The 20479-nt window shown below is 36.2% G+C and overlaps 3 protein-coding genes across 6 annotated transcripts; 1 reads left to right on the top strand and 2 right to left on the bottom strand.

The window, feature by feature from the left end:
- The first annotated feature begins 81 nt into the window (after positions 1-81).
- On the top strand, positions 82-2810 carry LOC128887151 (lysophospholipid acyltransferase 7). Its single transcript, XM_054142730.1, has 6 exons — positions 82-336; positions 1000-1271; positions 1350-1501; positions 1574-1782; positions 1840-2161; positions 2226-2810. The coding sequence occupies exons 1-6, from the start codon at positions 125-127 to the stop codon at positions 2427-2429; spliced, it is 1371 nt and encodes a 456-aa protein (XP_053998705.1). The 5' UTR covers positions 82-124; the 3' UTR covers positions 2430-2810.
- Positions 2800-6969, bottom strand: LOC128887152 (serine/arginine-rich splicing factor 2). 3 transcript variants are annotated; one of them, XR_008459974.1, is made up of 6 exons: positions 6658-6969; positions 6299-6442; positions 6030-6227; positions 5850-5939; positions 3862-4075; positions 2800-3779 (listed from the first exon to the last, which is right to left on the bottom strand). XR_008459974.1 is itself a non-coding variant. In XM_054142731.1 (4 exons), exons 1-4 carry the CDS (start codon positions 6837-6839, stop codon positions 5933-5935), a joined length of 531 nt encoding a protein of 176 aa, XP_053998706.1. In that variant the 5' UTR covers positions 6840-6969; the 3' UTR covers positions 4829-5932. The 3 variants fall into 3 exon arrangements, 1 of the variants encoding a protein (XP_053998706.1); XR_008459973.1 differs by having other exon boundaries at positions 2800-4075; XM_054142731.1 differs by lacking the exons at positions 2800-3779; positions 3862-4075 and having other exon boundaries at positions 4829-5939.
- Positions 6970-7616: 647 nt separating this feature from the next.
- LOC128887150 (transcription factor stalky-like) lies at positions 7617-20273 on the bottom strand. Of its 2 annotated transcripts, XM_054142728.1 has the most exons (8): positions 19713-20255; positions 18620-18775; positions 17451-17902; positions 16657-16903; positions 15570-15755; positions 15236-15485; positions 14941-15140; positions 7617-14865 (listed from the first exon to the last, which is right to left on the bottom strand). In XM_054142728.1, exons 1-8 carry the CDS (start codon positions 19848-19850, stop codon positions 14731-14733), a joined length of 1764 nt encoding a protein of 587 aa, XP_053998703.1. In that variant the 5' UTR covers positions 19851-20255; the 3' UTR covers positions 7617-14730. The 2 variants fall into 2 exon arrangements, with proteins under 2 accessions (XP_053998703.1, XP_053998704.1); XM_054142729.1 differs by lacking the exon at positions 18620-18775 and having other exon boundaries at positions 19713-20273.
- Between the last annotated feature and the right edge of the window lie 206 nt (positions 20274-20479).

Below are 20479 nucleotides of genomic sequence, written 5' to 3' on the forward strand. Positions count from 1 at the left end.
TAATGCATTAGTATAAAGTACAAAGGTCCTTCAGACTACCTATAGCGTTTACTATGGAGTGAAATACAATGCGGTGCAACACAGTTACGAGAGATAGTCGACTCGAGGCAGTCAAGCCGACACGATGTTCTGGGCAGATGCAATTTACGTTGCAATACTTGTATCTTGTGTATTTGCTGGTTCTTTGTATAAAAAAGTCGAGGATGTATACGTGAAGCAATGGATCTCTACAATTCTGGGTTTCATTTTGGCTACAATAGTTTCTGGAAGTCATGTAATTCATCCTATAATCAGTACTGTGATTAACGCGATTATTATAACCAAGATCTCGCCAAAGTACGATATAACGATAACTTAACTATTTCATAAATTTAACGTACGATTATTTCCAATATCTTCATTAACATATTTTATATTTTATCAGTGAAGTGTTGAAATATATAAAAATTGTGTTCCGCTTGTGCCGAACAATTTTGCATGACTTGTCATTTTAACAATCGCTATTTATTCGATACATATTTTTATATTTGATGCTGAATTTGTCTATAATATTATAATAAACGCGTCACTCGTTACCAATTTGACGAAAATTTGACGAACATGTTTCAAAGGTTTTTTAACTGAAATTTGTCTGTAGACTGAAAATTAAAGATAAGATGAATGTCAACATCAAATGATAATATCAATGCTAATGTGTGCTAATGTCAAAGTTGAAGATATTTCTCAATATAGACATTGATTACTATTGTAGCCCACTTGTCATTTCTGTCATCACCAATGGCATCAATAACATGCAATGCAGATATTTGGATCACTGTTTCAAGATTTTAAGATTATCCACTAATTGCTACCACGAAAATTTATAAAAATATCTTTCGTTAAGTGTTATTATTTTAGCATCTTCTAAAAAAAATTAAAAATTTTTTAAATACTATCTTTTGCATTTTTGCTTTCTAAGTATTTCATTAATTCTCATTTTAAATAATCTTTTATTTACAGGAAATGTCATCTGGCTAGCATTTTCTTTTCATTCTTCTATCTACTTATTATATTTCGATTAGGAGATTGCGTTGGTTTACCAACATCACCATCTCATACAAACCTGGTGCTCATGATATTAACATTAAAATTATCTGGACTGGCTTTTGAAATAAATGTAGCTAGTAGTACACCACCCAATGATGCAGAAGGAGCAAATTCTGAAGCTATACAAAATGTTGGATTTGTGGATGTATTTCACTATGGTTTTAGCTACATGGGAATCTTGACTGGTAATTTGATATTGAAATCAATTATAATCAAGCTTATTCTTATATTATGTACATTAAATATAATATTTCTTTTTGTAGGCCCGTATTATCGATACAGAACATATTGGGATCATCTGCACAGACCATTTTCCAAATATGCGGATCCATGGCCCCTTACATTATACAAACTTAAGCAAACTGCATGTTTTGTTGTATTATATCTCGTGATAAATGAATTATACCCCACCAGAGTAATATCAATATTCTTTAATACTACAAACAGATATGATAAGTCATTTTGAAGTTTCCTTTCTAAATTTCAGTACGTTTTAACAGATGAATTTGCCGAGCGGGCATTTCTGTACAGATACCTTTATATGTATCCTGCCTTCCTTACTTTTAAACTAAGAATGTACATTGGTATGGCCCTTGCCGAATGTGCTTGCCAGATGGCTGGACTTGGAGTGTATCCTGTGGAATCCAAACCTATAATAGGATTAGGACCACGAGATTACAAAATCATTGAAACTTTGTAAGTACATATTTTCTGATTTATTTGAAACAAATATTAATCAATAAAATTTTATAGATCTACTACACCCGAAAAATTGAAAGATGCAGAGTTTAACTTTGATACCATATATAATATGAACGTTTGGAAGCTAGAAAAGTGCCATTCAACAAGAATAGCTATGAAATCTTGGAATGCTTGCATTCAATATTGGATGGGCGTTTACGTGTATAAAAGGTTTCCATATAAAAGTTTACGAACTCTTGCCACTTTTACACTTTCTGCAGCCTGGCATGGTTGGTCAGCTGGTTACTATATTTGTATTTGTCAAATTCCTATGTTTTTAATGAGCGAAGATATAGGCATTAAATTTTATCAGCAGAGTGAAGAAAATAGTTTGGTATGTACTATGATTATTTAAAATTTTTAGTTACAATTTCGATTCATTTAATATCTATTTTCAGGCCAAGAAAGGATGGCAGTTACTTTTATGGTATGAGAAAACAACCTGCATGGCATATTTAGGAATACCATTCCTATTGCTAGATTTTGGAGAGTCACTACATTATTATAAAAGCGTATATTTTTCTGGACATATCCTAGCAATCGCACTATACGTAATTTTTCGCTTTTTGAAACCCCGTATTATAAAAACCCATAGAGAATAAGGATGAAGATAATAGTCTGCTACGCTAGTATTTAATGCTGCATGCACATATTTTCGAGTAAATGAATCACTTTGTCTCTCAAAATAGTTTAGGTATTTTTTTTAAGTACTGAATTTTTACAAATTATAGTTATATTTACCAACATTATGTCAGCAATACCGTTAAGCTGTTACGAAATGTATGTATACTTACATACATACTTTACACCATGATTGAGCTAGTCAGTTAGTGTAATAATGAAAATATTCTTCTGACGTGTTACTTCCATAGATTCTACTTAAAGAATGAAAATAAAATGCTCTCTGATGTTAAGAGGGTTTTTATTCTTCCATTTGTAATAACGAGTAAGTCAGAAATAATAAAAATTCCATTTGTTTAGTACGGTAATCTTTATTGATCGTATCCTCCACCTGTCTACAATCATTTATTCCTTTTGTATAAAAAAAGAAATTAATCGTCTGTATATTCCAACACCACCTTACCTCTAATATACTTACTCCACCGACGTTTGGTGATACCTGAAAAAAGAAACACAGGAAAAGCGAAAGGATCCCCCAACCCCTCAATTTTCCCAATTATTTATAATGTGGCGGCAAGTGTTCCAAGCGATGATCATAGAATTTAGATCTTTATAGACGCGAACGGAACAATATGCGTTAGGAAACTATTGATCACTATTTAAAAAGTATTCGTCCTGAAGTTATTAAAATTGAAATAAAAGGTAAGTAACTGAGGATTCTGGGTATAAGTTGTGTCCTTTGAACAAAATCCATCGATGTTTCGTCAGCGTAGGAGTTAACTTCTCCAGGGGTCAAATGACACCGATATTGTGTCGTTATTGAATTACAGTGTGTTACTTGACCCATGAGAAAGCTAGCTGCAATACTGACGAAATGTCGGAGTATCTTATCGAAAGGATACGAGTTACATCAGAAAGTCTCAGTATCAACCATAAAGAACAGGGCCGTTAAAGTCTCGAATATCTTGAAAGTTAAGTAAAATCTCATAGATAGAATTGATTTTATCTGTAGTCACGTCAACAAATTAATATATCTCCGAATGATTAAATTTAAGCACTTGAAATGAAAACAAAAATTAAATTATATCACGAGACGGTAATCTTAAGTAATTACCAAGACTAGATAGTTAGTAATTAAGTAATTAAAAGAGTCGACTTTAAACTCGTACAACTTACGAATGACCTACACAGATGGGAGCAAAGTATGTGCTCGTCTTTAATGATCACCATTGCTGGGAAGTGATCGTCAAGAAACACGCGAAGTAACTGGTAGACGTAACAGTTGAAATGTGAGTCGTTGCTCGCGAGGTCTGGTGATGCTCACGTGCTACCTGCAAACCGGACGGTAGCTGAGACCAGCAACCGCGTGGCTTTGTTTGTGTTCTCTGCTTATTTCTCAGCGTTCGACCGTACCCTCTGCGATTTTCTGCACGCCGACCCCCCAGAGTGACAGCTTTCGCTCACACTTTCTCTCTTTTTCTCGCCCTGATCGACTCGCGAACCTGCTTTCACCAGACCACCAACCGCTCGCTACTGCAAACTGCTTACAGCCCTGCTACTCGGCTTACTGCTTACTCTCAGCTACCCCATCATCGGCTACACTCGCCACGCCACTCCTTTCCACCGCCTGTGGCACCATAAAATCACAACTTAGTTATAACGAATAAGCGTGTCATATCCGTGTGTGAGGATTTGATATCTTTTTTTTTTGTTGGAAGATATTGACGATCGACCGATTGTACGTAAATGAAAATAGGTCAACATTAACTTCTTTTGATTAAAATGTAATACTTGAACGCACTGGTATAATGATCTTTTAAAACGTTGTTTTTTTCTTAACATAATAGACATTTATAAAATTGTAATAAAGTTACTGATATTCAATTTAGCGACACACGGTGGAAGTCCCAAGCAGTGTTATTCCGATAACTAAGGTGTTGAATATTCTTTGAAACAAATTTAACTGTAACCAGGTCTTGATTAAAATTTTTTGAACAGAATTACAAGTTACCGTTATTATTATTTCGTTCACAATGTTTTTTGCAAACATTACAATTTTTTTTTTATTCTCGATACTTTGAAATTTGTAAGTACACTACATGAATGTTGAAAAATTTGAAAAGATTATAAATATTAAACACTTGAATATTCAGACACAATACGTATTATAAGTCTCTGGAAAGACAGATAATTTATATTTACACATTTTACATTATATCGAATTATTATTTGAAGATTAATGAAATTTCACTTAAAACTCAAATAATCGACTATCATGCAAAACGAGTTTTAACTGATAAATTTAGAGGTAACACGACTGGCTAGATTGCCTACAGTTACATACTTAGCATTTAATCACTGTCTAAGACTACGCGAATAGTTCCGTCTTCTGTATTTTATTACACTTTATTATAAAGGGCAAACTTACATAAATAAACCTGTATACCATTACAGAAACGCAGAACTTATTTCTACAATTCGTACGTGTCACGATTTTTAATTTCTCTTTTTGGTTAATTAAGGTCGGACGAGTTTCGATTGGAAATAATAGAAAAACTAGAAAAATCTCAACGATTTAAAAAGTGAATTTGGAAATTTGTACAGAAGTCGGACTCAGTCGACCGCACACGCTTTACATTACCTGCTAATTATACCATTACACATCAACACCCTGATGTATTCCCAGGAATATCTAATCCACCTTGCTCGGTTCGAACAATTTCATAATGGGCATTTTATCGAAATAGGTGCTTTCCTGCTGTTACTTATACATGCCGTTTGGCGTAGAATAGTTATAATACGATTGAAGAAATGGAAGAAAGGAACGAACTTCTGTCATTTGTAACTCACTTAAATTGACAAGTACTAGAAGCTGTGCACGCTATACTTCAACGTAAGAAGGCGTTGTACGATCGAACTAATAACAATTTTTAATTATTCATAGAGTGCAAATTCAAGTGATCTCTGCTCTATTTTCGAAATCTGAAATTCTAATTGTTCTTTCAGAGCAGAAATAAACATCAAATATATAGTGCTAGTGTACATCCTAAAACTCTTATCAAGGATATAACTAACTTCAGTTCAATGATCAGAGCATGCTGTTTCAGTTGTCACAACAGCTGCGTTATTTATGAAAAACAGAATATATTCGGTTTCCCTCTGATCAAAGTAAGCATTGCTCGTGACAATGTCACTTAACGAAGTAAGAATAATTACGAAAACTTGCAAACGTGAATCATCATGAGTCTCTTACGCTCACTGTCTAGATACATTACATTAAAATTAGTTTGGGTTTTTTTTTTTCAACCCAAAGAAGTGCGTCGTCATAATTAATATGTAAGTGATAGAAGAAATGTGAACGTGCGACAGTGTTGCTCTAGGTATAGAGGGTAATGGAATACCTTTTCGTTCTCAAGAAACGATTATTCTGCACTCGCGGCACGTGCATCTGTTCACAGTCGTACTTGCGCATGGTTCGATTACTTCAGTCCCTATATACAAAAAAAAATTTTGTACAATGAATATTTATTTAATATTGCAATGAAAGTATAATATTCTCTAATTATACTAATAAGACTTACCTTGATTTGGAACGACTGTCTTTCTGCCTGTCTGGAGACTTGCTACGAGAGCGAGACTTTCCACGAGAGCTCTTACTGTCGGAACGTGAGCGGCTGCGACTACGGCTGTAAGATCGCCTACGATCTCTATCGCGGCTTCTGGATCTGCTGCGTGACCTGGAACGCGAGCGTCTGCGATCTCTGCTTCTGCTGCGTGATCTATAAACAAAACGAAACAAATTAATGTGTTATATTCGAAGATTTGTATAAAATACTTGTGCGATAAATACCTTCCACGACGACGGCTGCTACGGTTACGATGTGGAGAAGTTGGTCGTCCGTATCGTGCCATTTGAACTCTAAGTTCCCTACCATCTAACAATCTTCCATCCATCGCGTCTAACGCATCTTCTGCATCTCGTTTGTCGTAAAATCTAGAGATTGAAAAACGATGAAATTACGTTCAATTATCTAAGTCGACGTATGAATTAATAATAGAGACGACGTTATCAGATACAACATTTGTTAGTATCTGGAAACCGAAGTACAGCTATTCAAACAGCGTGATGACGTCACGCTTACATATAATGCTTCGCAAGATTGGAGTGGAAATTAATAAATGCAAAGGAAAATTAGATTATTTTCTTACCTGACAAATGCAAATCCGCGACTTTCTCGAGTGAAACGATCTCTGGGTATGTAAATGTCGCCGACTTCGCCACATCTCTCGAACACGCGTCTCAAGTCTTCGGGCGTCGTTCTGTAGGTCAGATTGTCCACCTTCAGGGACACCATCCCGTCGATTCGAGGCGGTGGCCTACCGTAACTCATTTTTTTCTAATCGTCGAGCACTTTCGAAATGATGAAATTAACACTCGAAACGGAAAAATCACTTTCAGATTAATGGCACGCGTCCACGCACGTCAAAGACAAGATGGCGAGTGACGGAAGACCGAAGTATACGCGCAGTACAGTGGGAAATGACGTAAACACAATTTCCTACTATGTGACTCAAATTTCGTACGAAATGTAACTTATCTGTAGAATATATCTTTCTCCTGATTTTATTTGAAAAATAGCGTTTATTTAAATGAAAAACTATTGGCCAACTTTGTATATGGCTTGCAATAAAACACATACGAAACATTAAACATTCATTTTTCCTACAGAGATATAACGTAACCAATGTTACTTTCGCTAATAATATATTTGCTATAATTTCATCAGTTTCATTTGAAATTTAAACTCAAATTTACAGAAAAATCGATATTTCATGAAAGGAAATACTGTTCAGATACTTATCTCCGTTTTATGTTAGACATGAAATGACTTATTTTGTTTACTTCCGGTCGACTTGAAATTTGAATTCACGAAAACTATGCTATATTTGTTTCATCTGCCAAACAAGGAAAACAGGAATATCTTCCTTTGTAGCTTGATAAAGCGATAATTTCAGTTGAATTGCTTCATACAACAAATAATGTACGATGGTACATAAATTTGACAACCAGAGACTTTTACTTTTCGTTTCCGAGAGTAAGTTTTATATAAAAAAAATTAAATTTATACAATATTCGCTGTTAATGGTAATAAACATTGATCGCAACGAATCGTTAACGCATTATTTTTTATTTAAGTTTCAATGAAGCTGCATCTGTGGTATCACAACAATGCCCTTGCAATTAGATGCTCCCCAAAAAATAATCTGTCAACATCGCTTAAAAATCCTCGGACATCCGATACATACTACAGTTCGCGATCGTTTCATTACACGTTATAAAAACGAATCGATACCAACCGTAAAAAAGGGCAAACGCAATTGTTGTACATTTTGGTCCTTTGCCCGCCGATCGCCTGTGTCTGTTGCGTCGAATCGTTTGCACAAAAAAAAAAAAAAAAAAAAAAAAAAAAAAAATGATCGAAACAACATCCAGCGATTTTTGTCCCGCATATTGAAAAATCGAGGGCAATCGCGCCAACAAACACAGTTCGCGCAATACTCTCTTGACTTAGCCGGCCGGTAGGCGCAAAATAAGAGACGTGGAGTGATCACAATTCTCTCTCTCTTTTTGTTCTTCATTTTTTACAATTCTTTTACTTCTCATCCGAAAGATTCGTCGATGAATCACCCGCAGCTGGCGTCTACGCGTCAGCGACGTCGTCGAGATTGTAGAGAAAAATTCATCTCAAAATAATTTCCAACAAATCACATAGCAGCCCAATAAATAGCTTAAAATGTCTAACAGGGTTTTCGCTTATCGTTACAATATAAAAAGAGAGTCGCAGATAGTCCGAAGTAAGAAAACACAGAGATTGGAAAGATATAGACTCAACGGGGTGACAGAGACAAGGCGAATAGGACAGAACGAGAGTTTCCAGAGTTTCGAGTTAGACCCGTAAGATAATCGAAATTAGGTGCACCTGTCATGGGAAAATCCGCGTAATGTGTTTTGTTATCTATAAATTAGAACGTCCCAACAATTTCGCGTGTGGGATCTACGACCGTTACGTTACAATATTAAAAAATATATGTATGTGTATGTGTGTACAGATTGTCCAGTAATTTGGAATGGAATCAAAAAAGGGGTGATCCCTCGTTCAAAGATGAGTCGAAAATCTAGAGTAAAATGTGTCCATACCAGGTTCAGTTTCAAATATGACCTGTCGTGTCTTTAGAGAATGGTGATTTGTACTGAAACGAGAGAATCTTCGAAGCCGATTTATTTGAAAATGGAACCTCGTATGGAAAGATTCAATTCCACATTGGTGGCCTACTTTGCACGAGGAATCGCTTCCCGTTCGATTATATCACAAATTACGGAACCGGGTGTACAAAACACACAGGCGAAGTGAATTCGGCAGGTCGATCGTACGGGACAAAACATTATCATCGTTCGTGACAGAGAAAGGAGTCTGACATTTGAATACTTGAGACCGAACTTGGACGACGCGACGTCTCTTGGTTTATCCGTGGGCGCGGGACGTCGCCCCGTTCAAGCCACCGCTTACACTATTTACTATTCAACAATTCAAAATACTTATAATGATACACACAACCTTGAATAATCTCAACAGCTGCTGGCCTTAGCTTGAACTAACTTATGTCGTAGATCGTGAATACAAAAGTAATTTTCTTCCCCCGCTATTGCTAACGACGCGTTATTCCGTGCCATCGATATTAAGTTAGCTTCTGACCTGACCAAAGCTTCGCAACGCTCTACAAACTTTCGCGTTATTACAATCTTTTGCATTTTTATACTTTTTGTTTGTCGCTTCGTTTCATTTGTTTGTTTTTTTTTTTTACATTTTTCATTTTTCGTTTGCTTGCTTGGTTTTCACGGTTGTATACAAAATATGTAATCAGGGCACTCACATTCATCGGTCACATGCGTTCTTTCTTCTTTTCTTTTTTGTTTGCTCGGAACGGAATGGTTCACTGTTACGTTTTTATATCTCATTCCGGTATTATTCTTTAAAAACAAAAAAAAAAAAAAAAAGGACGAGAAAAATGAAGAAAACAAGAGAAAAAAACGCATTGTCACCGCTGCATTACTTAATTCTCTGGTTTAACGTACGGTATAACCATTCCGTCTCGCATTTAATTTTCCATTATTAATATTACGCTCGATATAAAAATAATACTCAGTCGATTAGTACAAATTTAATACTCAGTGTAGAACCGGGGAAGGGGTCTTGGCGTTTCCGGTTGCGTGTCATACATAATGCGCGACACGCCTGTACCTTCATTTTCTGTGTTATTGTTTCATTTTCTTTTACTTATTCGTTAAGTTACATATACTGTGACTTAGGAGTCCCATCGGCGGAACCCGATGTAAAATCAGAACGCCCAATGGTCAAGCTGATGGACGGAACAGTGCTGCGAGTGTGGATCGCAATAAAATCGCCGATGAACGTTTCAACGCGTATCAATTTCAACGACGTCGACTTTCACGAACATATGTAATAAAGAGGTACGGTAGAACCTCATTGTTCGTTGCACCGTCCTGACATTACACGAAACAATATTCCCTGCCAAATTGTCACAAAGTTATCTCTACCATCTTTCCCTACATCAACAGTGATTAAATTTCACGCACTTCCCTCTTAGTTTGACTCTATTCGGTCCTAGGCTTGTGACAATTTAAAAGAGAATACTGTCTCCTTCTTCCTACAACTACAAAGATTCTACTACAGTAATTTCAACATACAGATTCGAACTTTAGCTCGCAATCGCTCGATTTCCGCTATCGCAAATAGTAACAATTTTCTCAATCGGTAGAACAGGTTTACTGGAGAAAGGAATGCGTGACAAACATTATGTCGATGAATATGCAAGTAAACGCGTGATATCGAAGACAATGTCAACGAAAGCGACGACGGCGATTTCATAGCGATACCGCGAGTTATTCTCTCAACGAGCAGGACGTCGACGAATGACCCTTCTTTATCGTTTCGCAAAAACCCCTTCTCTCTGTCGTGTACAATTATGCGTCGTTTTCATTTTGTTTGCTTTCATCTTCTCATTCTCGAAGCTTTCGTATACATTTCGTATTCATTACGGACACGGTTTAAAGTTGCGTACGAGATGCTTCGCAGGAACGGCCACTTTACAAAAAGACAAGCTCTCGTCAAACATTATTACCGCGTGGCGATGAAGCATGTCGAGCCGATTCGATCTGCTTCCATCACCGTCGCCTCCACGTCGCTATAATGTGGAATTTCTGGCAATTATGTTTGCACCTGGGACTCAGTTATTCGAGTCGCAACAGCGATTACACTCGTGATCGTACACGCGTTGTACACACTATACATATAATAATAGTTTATTATCGTTATTATTAATATTATTATTACTTGAACATTTGTATTCAATGAAATCTCCAGGTGAAGGCACCTAAAGCGTCGACCGTCCGCATCTCGCACATGTTAACGAGTGTCTTTCAGAAAAAAAAAGGAGGGAATGACCATATGCGCGCAGTGCCTGATCATACAAACTAATTACTCGTTTACAAAAAAAAAAAAAAAAAAAAAAAAAGGAGAAAGAGAAAAAAAAGAGTGAAACTTGTATATAAAGTACAATGTAAATAGAAACAATAAATTAAGCCAGTCGTTGCCAAATGTCTTACGCAAACGTCGGTGCAAAAAACAGTGAATACAATAAATTATAGTTTAAATAATATCCGGGGAGGGTCACTTATGTAAAAATAGACGTACAAAAACAAGGAGAGGACGGGTAAGGGGAGGCGGGAGATGGGGTACTAGGGTAAAGGGACATGGGAGATAACTAAATAATTTAATAATTAAGTAAGACAAATCTCGCCGTCGGGGATCATTTTAAGTAGTGTTGGTTAAAACTTCTTAACAACTAAAGTCAAACGCGTAGAATACTGATACATAAAAAAAATCTATAAGAAGCCTCAGCTTTTTCTTTTTTACCATTGTTAAAAACGAACCGTTCGAGTGGCGGTCTTGCAACTAAACCTTACTTTAAAAAAAAAAAAAAATAGTATTATATCGTTACAGTTTAATCAATCGATACTCAATAACGTGATAGAAATACTCGACTCCTCGTTTCTAATAATTATAAAAAATATCGTCTAGTTTTTTTTCAGAATTAGTAGAGAGCTCAAACCTATATTCTACTTACGCGTCTACGTTGGTAATAATAATAAAAAAAAATATATATATAAGAATAATAATAATTATGTTTCTGTGTTGTTTAACAAGCTACTGCGAGCCAATGTATAATTGAAAGAAAAAAAAATGCCTAGCGAATAACTGCCCATTTCTTTTCCTTCTCCTATCAGTGTTATTTATAAATTAATTCATTCTCTTCGCGTATGGTACACTTAAAATGGTATGCTACACAATGTTCTGTCAACATAATTTAAAACTGGCGGTCCAGGACTGACAAAGTATCAGGCCTTATGTACTTTAATAACTGTTTACTTTCAGTTTCATTCTCTAATAAGGAGATGTCAAACCTAAAACCGGTACGTATCTTTTAAACAAGTGTCACTTTCGACACAAAAGAAGATTCAAGGAAAATTGAAATCTCGTTTCTAAAAAATAATTTTAGATTCGAAGGCTTTACAAATTATTAATTTTAAACGAAATGCAGAATGAAAACCAAGTAACGGAATTAAATAACCTTTTTTGTTGGATTCTTTCTGTAGCGAAAAAAAATAAAATACAATATTTGTACTTTTCGATACTTATTTAAAAAATACGACACTCCTCGATCTACTTGTGAAACAAGTAATATATTGAAAACGTACTAAATGGAAGGATCATTTCGACGTATGAGAGAAAAGCTTAGCAATCTGTCATTCGGATTACACTAGTAAGAAACCTCATCATCGCTTATGTCTCTTCCTCCAATACTCGTGTTATCAATATTAAGATACCACAGTTCGCAGTGCGTTTCCCGTTCAAAAATCAAATTTCGTCATACTCGAAATACATTGCGTATATTATTATTCATTAAATACATTATATACATACTATTCCTCATTAATTCATACTAGAACATTACACAATGTAAATCATATAAACCAATCGTTAACTTTCATATATACAATATAAAGAATAACCTGCCCGCTAGAGTTCAGAAAAAATATGAAAAAACAAATAGAGAAACAGCACTGATTTGTGGTATCATTTCGTACTCGTACGATAATATAGAATAGTATATCGGTATATGTATATATACATATATAATATATGTCATGTATACATATATATACTTATACGAGTGTGTTTATAAGGCTCCTTTGATAACGACTAAGACTAAGTTGCTCCACGAATTACTGTAAGCAAATTTAAAAGCTCTACGAAGCGGCTGGCCAAGAGGTATCACTGATAAGAAGACACATAAGAAGGGAAAAAATGAAGGAGACATGTGTAAATGTTGTGCATGACGTTGTGAAAGAGAAAGATAAAACATTAATTTTTATCGTATGCCCTTAACTATACTCTATGTTACATAGACTAAATCTATTTTTGGCAAAGTTGTTTAGGTATACAATGTTAGATATAACGATACATGAGTAGATGCACTGGCCATCGTATTATGTGCTATTTAGGTTTGCTTAATACCTGTTTATTAACACAAGATCTGTACATTCTGGAAAAAATAGATCAGTGATAGCCCTTAGGGACATAATGGGATGACATGTTAGTCGATGACGGAAATGACAGATTCGATAATAAGCAGTTTTGTTAATCGATATCGATAGTATCGTTTCTTGTTTTATAATACGAATAATATAAGACAAAACAAAGTTAAGGAAGAAATATTGAAAAAGATTGTGAGGTTCGTGGATGCCTACAGCAACTGTGGAGCAATAAAATTTGTTACTTTTAACGTCTGGCATACAAGTGAGTGTTATCTAAGTATTACTTCCTGAAATTCTTGTATGTTTGTTAATTGTCGTCGAGAGAGCATGTCAACGAGTATTGTATGACGACAATCTATCCTACGTACCATCGCGTTTCTTATTGCTTTCGGAGTCTTAGCTTACATGGTGGTGCGTTGCTTTGCCTATTAAGTACAAATTATCGATTACTGCGTCAGCAGTCGAGAAGCCTTCCGAGACATAGTGGATAAAGGGGAGATAATACGTAAAAGGTAGAAACAGTATTAAATGTGTTTACATCGGCAGTCTCGTGCTCATGTAAAAAAAGTACCTACGTCATCTAAATTAAGATTTTATCTGTAAGTAACTTATCTGCACTTACTGCGCAAGATAAAAGCTAACAGGGAAGAGGAAAATGATTAACCGCTGAAAGGCCACTAGAATACGATGATACTGGCATAAACGTAATTTGGCAAAGCTCAAATTACCGAGTACGTATCGGATATTTTTTTTAGTAAACATTTGTCACGTCGTACAACCGTTTTCTGTTCTATTAGTTATCTTTCGATTACTTTTAACCTTCTTAATCGCGAAACATTTTCGTCCCTTATTAAAGCCGATTAAAAAATAAATTTTTTTTTGTTCACTAGTTAAGTTCAGCTGAGTCATTTTTAGCTTAATATTACGCAAGATAACGAGAGTATTATGATTGTTACGTCACTGACAGCTAAAAGCCCGTGGAACAAAACGGTGAAATTTTGTTCACTAAATTTTTAGTGACAAATCTTTTTTTTTATTCTTCATTTACTTCTAAGCCTTTCCGAACAGTAAATCCAGCACCGTTCTAGATCTTTCACTGGTGACTGATTTTCTTACACCACTAAGAAAACAGACAACGACCACCATATCTTTGACGCGAAAATACATGCGACACCGAAAGAACAATTTGCGCGTGTATGTACAACGATCGCCCGTCGCTCTCTAGCTGCAAGCGTAGAAAATTTTGTATAAAAATATTCTTCGTATTCATGTATATATATGTACATAATTTGAATAACCACGTAATTAATACTGCGTATTTAATATCATCGTTCCTTCGTGCGCTCTGCACCACGGGCTTGGTAGCTCGCGGGAAATAAATCCCAATATTCTACCACCTCTAATTTCTCAAGATCGTGAAAAAGAGAAAGGAGAGAAACCGAGAGCAGATAAGGGAGGTTTATGGACGAGAAGTGGCGGTAGAATGGAGAAGGAGAACAATCTCATCTCTTCTACGCCCTATATATCGTTGGACAGTCTATTCTGTCTAGAGATTCTTTGTTATATATACCTAGCGAAGTCGTTCTGAAGTTGGCCAAAATGTTTCAGTGTGTCTCTTCGGATAACGAGGTCGCAACTAGATTCAATGGTACGTCCGAAACATTTTCTTCGTCTCCTTCCTCTGTTTCCTCTGCATCCGCAGATAAATGACACTGTTCTCGTCCTTCCGATTTTACATGCTGTCATAACAATCACGTTAAACTGACAAATCCACGAATCATAAATCACAGATCGTAAAATCGTTTCGTACTTACGTGCATCATATAACTAGGTAAGGGGAGGGAGTAATTAAGTTGAGCGGCAGAGGGTGGCGGATGGGCACCAGGTAAATGTGGTGGCGTTAACGCGGCCATCATTAAGTGGGGTTGGATTTGTCGTCGTAGAGCAGCTAACATGTCTGCACTCTCGGCATCCATTTGTTCAGATTGTGGTGCCAAAATTGTGTCTCCTTTTTCTGAAAAATATGGTAAAAACGAGTAACAAATATTATTAACAGATATATACGTAAAGAGTAAATAATAATTATACATTATATAAAATAATTCTTACTTCTATGCCTTGTTGGTTTTTCGCCCTTGGGTCTGCGTCTACGCGTGTGTATTGTATCCCTCCGCATGGTCACCGGACGATTTACTCCATGTAGTTTGTAATAGAGCCCACACGCGTTACAGACCATTTCTCCTTTCATATTTCTTCTCCAAATTGTTGTAGTCATAGTACCGCAGTTTGTGCAGGACATGTCAACCTTTTTTGTCATGTTACCACTGTGTTGATCAAATTGTTGTTTCTGATCCTCTACCTGCGATGACAGATATACATAAAATATACATAAATAAAACACGGTGTTTAGCTATCGCGATCTTCATGCTAACGCAAAGCATACCTTTCCCTTCATTTTGTTTGACCACGCTGTAAAATCTTGTGCTTGTTCTTCGTTAGATTCGTGTTGATAATTAACAATATCTGGACTCATCGGTGCTTTACTGGGATAACTTTGTTTTCTGCGGCCCTTAGTTTCCTTTCGACCGATACTAGCGGGGCTAGATGGATTGCTATCCATGGAAGTACCCTAAGCACAATAAATAAAAAATTACGAATTTATTTACAGAAGTTTACAAATATTACAGCTTATTTATGCTAAGCGTTAAAAAAAAAAGACTTATATCAAAGTATCGATCACCGACGATCGACTGGGCACTTCACATGTTAAACCTAAATTTCTAATCGAATAAAATCTTGTAGTTCGAAATTTAGTTGATACAGGTATTTTGTCGAAAGCTTGTAAAAGTTGCAGTAATTCCCTGTAGGTACCTGTTATCAGGATAAAATCCCAATAGAATAGAAAGCGGCACAAAGGATACTGCAGTCCTGTTTCTTATTATAGACGAAATTGAAGAATTCCACGCGCGGAACAAAGCACGTTTTAAAATCTATAGAAACCCAACTTATCTGAACATCTGTTAACAGCGGGTCGACATGGTGGGCTTAGCGCTTATGGCCTATCACAAAGAGCTTCTCAGTTATCTATTATCTACAAGGCCTACCACGTTTCTTACCTGCAGGCAGATGGGACCTGAATAGTCCCAAAGGGATCCCTTGACACCCAAGGGTCACCTGACCTGTCTTCTTTTCTATACCTGCAGATCTCTTCTGGTATTTGCATTGAACAAACTGCAAGGACTTCCCATGGAAAAACTTTTATTTGCACGGAGTCCAGGATCAAAAGAGTACGAACATAAAGGAAAGCAACGATTTCCCGTTTTCCTTAAATCTCGAAATTTTACCTGAACTTATAACTTCGAGAAAAAGTCAGATTTTACTTTTATTTACATACGTTACGATTAAAAATTCTATTAATATCCAATTATTCCATTTGTATAGAATTCTTGCAATTTTTTAAACGCCCGCAACGACAAATATTAACATAGCGTTGAAATTTAATTCTATATAATATCTCTACTTATACAAACCTTATTTTCTATACACGAGACGTTAGTACGATTGCCGAGAACAGAACAGTCTGGTATAGAGCGTTCAATTGTTGTCCCTTGGGTGTCTCTGTAAAACCTAATTTGTGGTGATACTCTGTCAGAATCGACAGCAGTAATACCAATTTGTCTATTGTTGATTAAAGAACGAAGAAGATTAGTTGCCTCGCCAGTAAATCCATTATTAAGTTTGTCGCCGTTTGTCCTTGTAATCTCTAAACTCCTGTTGCTACATAGAAAGTAAAACAAAAGATATGTTTTTCCAATTCTCCATGTATATAGTAATATAATCAAAAAGTATACAGGGTGTCTTCGGGGGTAAGCCCTGATAAAATGATAATGAGTTATATAATTAATTAATTAGTTTTCAGTAATTAATAACTTCAACATGAAGCTTCAAACATACTATCATCATATTTAATAATGGCTTTCTTTTAATCTGTATAATTATCTCCTTAAAGGGTGCCCACCTGTAGACAAACACCCTGCATAAGCTATAGTAAACAGCTACTTCTGTAGCTAGTCAAGTATTTACTCTAATACCTGATAATGACAAAGTTATCTTATCTTTAAGGAAATCGTATTATAGGTCACAGTTAGTAGGATAAAGAAATAGTGGAAATTCACTTTAAACTGTATAGTTACTCAAACATGTGTTTACTAAACAAAGAAAAACACTCAACAAATATGTCCTCTACACTCTTATTAACATTATACAGAATAAAGAACTTTTGTTACTACACGTGACAAAAAGAAATTAAGAATTAATTACTCACTTTGCTAATGCTTGCCACAGTTTTGTTGTTTCTTGATCGATATTTGTGTCCGAGCAATTACTTTCTGGTGTGTCCATTCTATTCACTGGACTGTGATTAGGGGTATTCGGTTTCGATCCCTCGTAATTTGTTTCCACTTTCATTCTCTTGTTAATGGTCATATCATAACCATTTTCTTCCCCCTCTGTATCCTGTTCATCCCGATCTTCTATTTCTAATCTGTCTGGATCGGAACTGTTCGAATACGTATCATCCTCTGGTTCACACTTAACGTTGTCCTGCTCGGGCATGTCGTTGCTGCGCAACTCCAAATGATGCGTTTGCGTCTGAGGTATAATATTTTGATTAATGCTGGCCGGAGAGTTAGGCTCCTCGTTGAACAATGTTTTGTTCAATTGGAGAAATGACTGTAGTGGGCTTAAGCCTGCTACTTTGGCAGTGGAGAAAGACTTCTGAAACAAAACAAATCAGTATTGTTTCTCTAATACTTGCTAATTTTTTACATATTTAATTTTATTAATTTAAAACTATTTAAATCGATGTGGATGAGAACAATAAAGCATTACGAAGTGGGAACAACAAAACAAAACAAAAATGTAACATAAAATTAAATGCTATAACACAAATAAGTAAATTCCGAGAAATACATTTGCAATTCATTTTTAATAGAATACACATACACACATGGTTATCGGTTTCACGCAAGGTTTCATTTAACGCAAACTAGTAGAAATAACATCGTGACATTTGTACCTTGCACCTGTTCACAACTTGCAAGAAAATAATTAGCTATGCATAACTTTTTTTATAAGACAATTGCTATCAAACTGATAATGTTAAAGTTGACAACATCAAAGGAAACCTTGAAATGTCTTATATAATTACTGATATATCAGGGCACAGAAGCAAATAAATCATGCATGTATTACAGATGTATTCAAAATACATGGTATACACATGTGCTGAAGCATTCTTATCTCCAATCATACATTGCACATTCACAGTTGCATCATTACTTGGAATCAAATGACTACTACCACTGTTGGCATATTAAAGTAATTTTTATCTTTTAGTTGATGAATAATACATCTAGATCATCTAATAACTCCTGTCAACAAACACTGCCATACACTTTCATTACTTGCATGCAAAAACTATTTCACAAATACCTGATCATCGTGTGATGATAACTGCTTGGCATAATCCAGGTACTGTTTAAGTATGACATCAGATTTGTGTGACACTTCACGGAAGTTGTACAGTACATCCAACTTATACACGCATCGGTGACAAATGATTGGTGGCAAAGAATCCCCATCTTTCACCTAAATAAAATGCAATAGCTACATTGATTTTACAATCAACCTAGAGAGTCTTTTATCTTTGTTTCAAAGGACTAGTGTTGCTACAAGTAATTCTGTTACTTATAATGTTACACTAATAATATAAAGTTTCTTTTATGAGAAAATTCAGTTTATCTTTTCGTTTACCTAGCTTATTTTCAGTAGAACGTGTAAAAATACTAACACTATATTGTTTATATGACAAACAATTGCATTTTCTTACGAATCATTTAAATGCAACTTGTAATAGTTTATTATCGAGATTCATTAGAAACGATGAAAACGAATGTTTCGCCTTTAAGGCGACGAATTCGAAATTCGATAAAATTTCTGCGTTACATGGAATCACGGTAGAGACAAGAGTGAGGAATATAGAAGTATTTTTATTTAAAGTAGGTTGAACGGAAGCTTTCTTCCAGAAGATTAGGGCGAACCGTGTACGAGAGGAGATCAGGAAACACGGAGAGAGAAGAGTAACACGCAGAGAGCAGAGTGAAATGTGACAGCGACTCGTGGAATCCGCGTGTGAAACCTGATAACAGGCCGACTAAATAAGGAGTTGCTCCCCTCTCCGTGAGAGCTGCACAAGCGAGGAGCAGAGCTTATCACTGCCATTTTAAATGCCCCCGTGAGTAGTCGGCTTATCTCGTGGACACATCTCTTGCCAAACTTTCTCCCGTGGCACGCGCACACACACACGCGCGTACACAGACACACACGCACCCTTGAGAGACAGCAAGAGTAACAGAGACGGTGAACGACGTGGACGAAGACGGACCAAGTAAGACGAAGCGAAAGACATACGAGTACGCGCGAGAGAGAGGGAGACACATTGATAGTACGAGAACCACAGATGGTCGCGTCTGATTTATCATCGTTACAACACGAGGACCCGGTGAAAACTCTTAACGAGACTCACCGTAATCGAGAGGCACGTCAGTATCTTGTCGGCGAAGTTCCGCTGGGCGCCCTCCTCCTTGAATATGGACAATTTGACACCGTCCGACGATAAACAAAGGCGACACAGCTCGTAGAACTTGGGCGGTACATCGAACATAATTGTGAGCTCCGGCTACGTTGCGCCCTACGTAAAGCGCGAGTCATCAAGAGGTAGACTCTTTCCTTGGCCGACGTACTATCTTTCTCCACTGCCACTACGCGTTTAGCGACGAGGAAGGGTACGCGATCACTTATCACAGTCACCGCCGCGGCTCATTGTCAGCGGCACAGTACACACAGTCATACAGTTACGATTCTACACAGAGGGGGAGACTACCAACTCACCAAGGTTCCTCGGATTGATTCGCGATCCCCACCGCCAGCTGCCGCTGCTGCTCGAACTGGGACACATTTTATTTGAAATTGAAGAAATAATAAACAATTTTAATATCAAACAATATTTCAGTTCTTCATTTGCATTAATGGCATTCGATGTTGATCGAAATATTGATTTATTTGAAAGAAACATTTCCGAATAATGGAATTGTTTTACTTTATCCTTTCAAATACCGATGCAAGAATGTTTATTAATAATAAAACAATTTCGTTTAATATACGCAATTCAATTCAACTTGACCTGGTTGAGTAAAAGTCTAATATAATCTATAGGTTGATTTACAATCTGGAAACAGTAGTAATACCAAGTAATACTAAATAGGTTATTTTGTTATTTTGTGTGTAAAGTAC

The sequence above is a fragment of the Hylaeus anthracinus genome, unplaced genomic scaffold (assembly GCF_026225885.1).
Source record: "Hylaeus anthracinus isolate JK02 unplaced genomic scaffold, UHH_iyHylAnth1.0_haploid 11985, whole genome shotgun sequence".
Lineage (NCBI taxonomy): Eukaryota > Metazoa > Arthropoda > Insecta > Hymenoptera > Colletidae > Hylaeus > Hylaeus anthracinus.

Excerpts from the sequence above, each read along its gene's own strand:
- LOC128887151 (XM_054142730.1), top strand. The coding sequence starts at position 125 with ATGTTCTGGGCAGATGCAATTTACGTTGCAATACTTGTATCTTGTGTA. Across the intron at positions 1,272-1,349 it reads CTACATGGGAATCTTGACTG|GCCCGTATTATCGATACAGA; the intron begins GTAATTTGATAT and ends TTCTTTTTGTAG. Across the intron at positions 1,783-1,839 it reads TACAAAATCATTGAAACTTT|ATCTACTACACCCGAAAAAT; the intron begins GTAAGTACATAT and ends AAAATTTTATAG.
- LOC128887152 (XM_054142731.1), bottom strand. The coding sequence starts at position 6,839 with ATGAGTTACGGTAGGCCACCGCCTCGAATCGACGGGATGGTGTCCCTG. Across the intron at positions 6,443-6,657 it reads CGCGGATTTGCATTTGTCAG|ATTTTACGACAAACGAGATG; the intron begins GTAAGAAAATAA and ends TTCAATCTCTAG. Across the intron at positions 6,228-6,298 it reads AGCAGCCGTCGTCGTGGAAG|ATCACGCAGCAGAAGCAGAG; the intron begins GTATTTATCGCA and ends TTTTGTTTATAG.
- LOC128887150 (XM_054142728.1), bottom strand. The coding sequence starts at position 19,850 with ATGTTCGATGTACCGCCCAAGTTCTACGAGCTGTGTCGCCTTTGTTTA. Across the intron at positions 18,776-19,712 it reads TGACGTGCCTCTCGATTACG|GTGAAAGATGGGGATTCTTT; the intron begins GTGAGTCTCGTT and ends CATTTTATTTAG. Across the intron at positions 15,486-15,569 it reads CAAACAAAATGAAGGGAAAG|GTAGAGGATCAGAAACAACA; the intron begins GTATGCTTTGCG and ends CTGTCATCGCAG.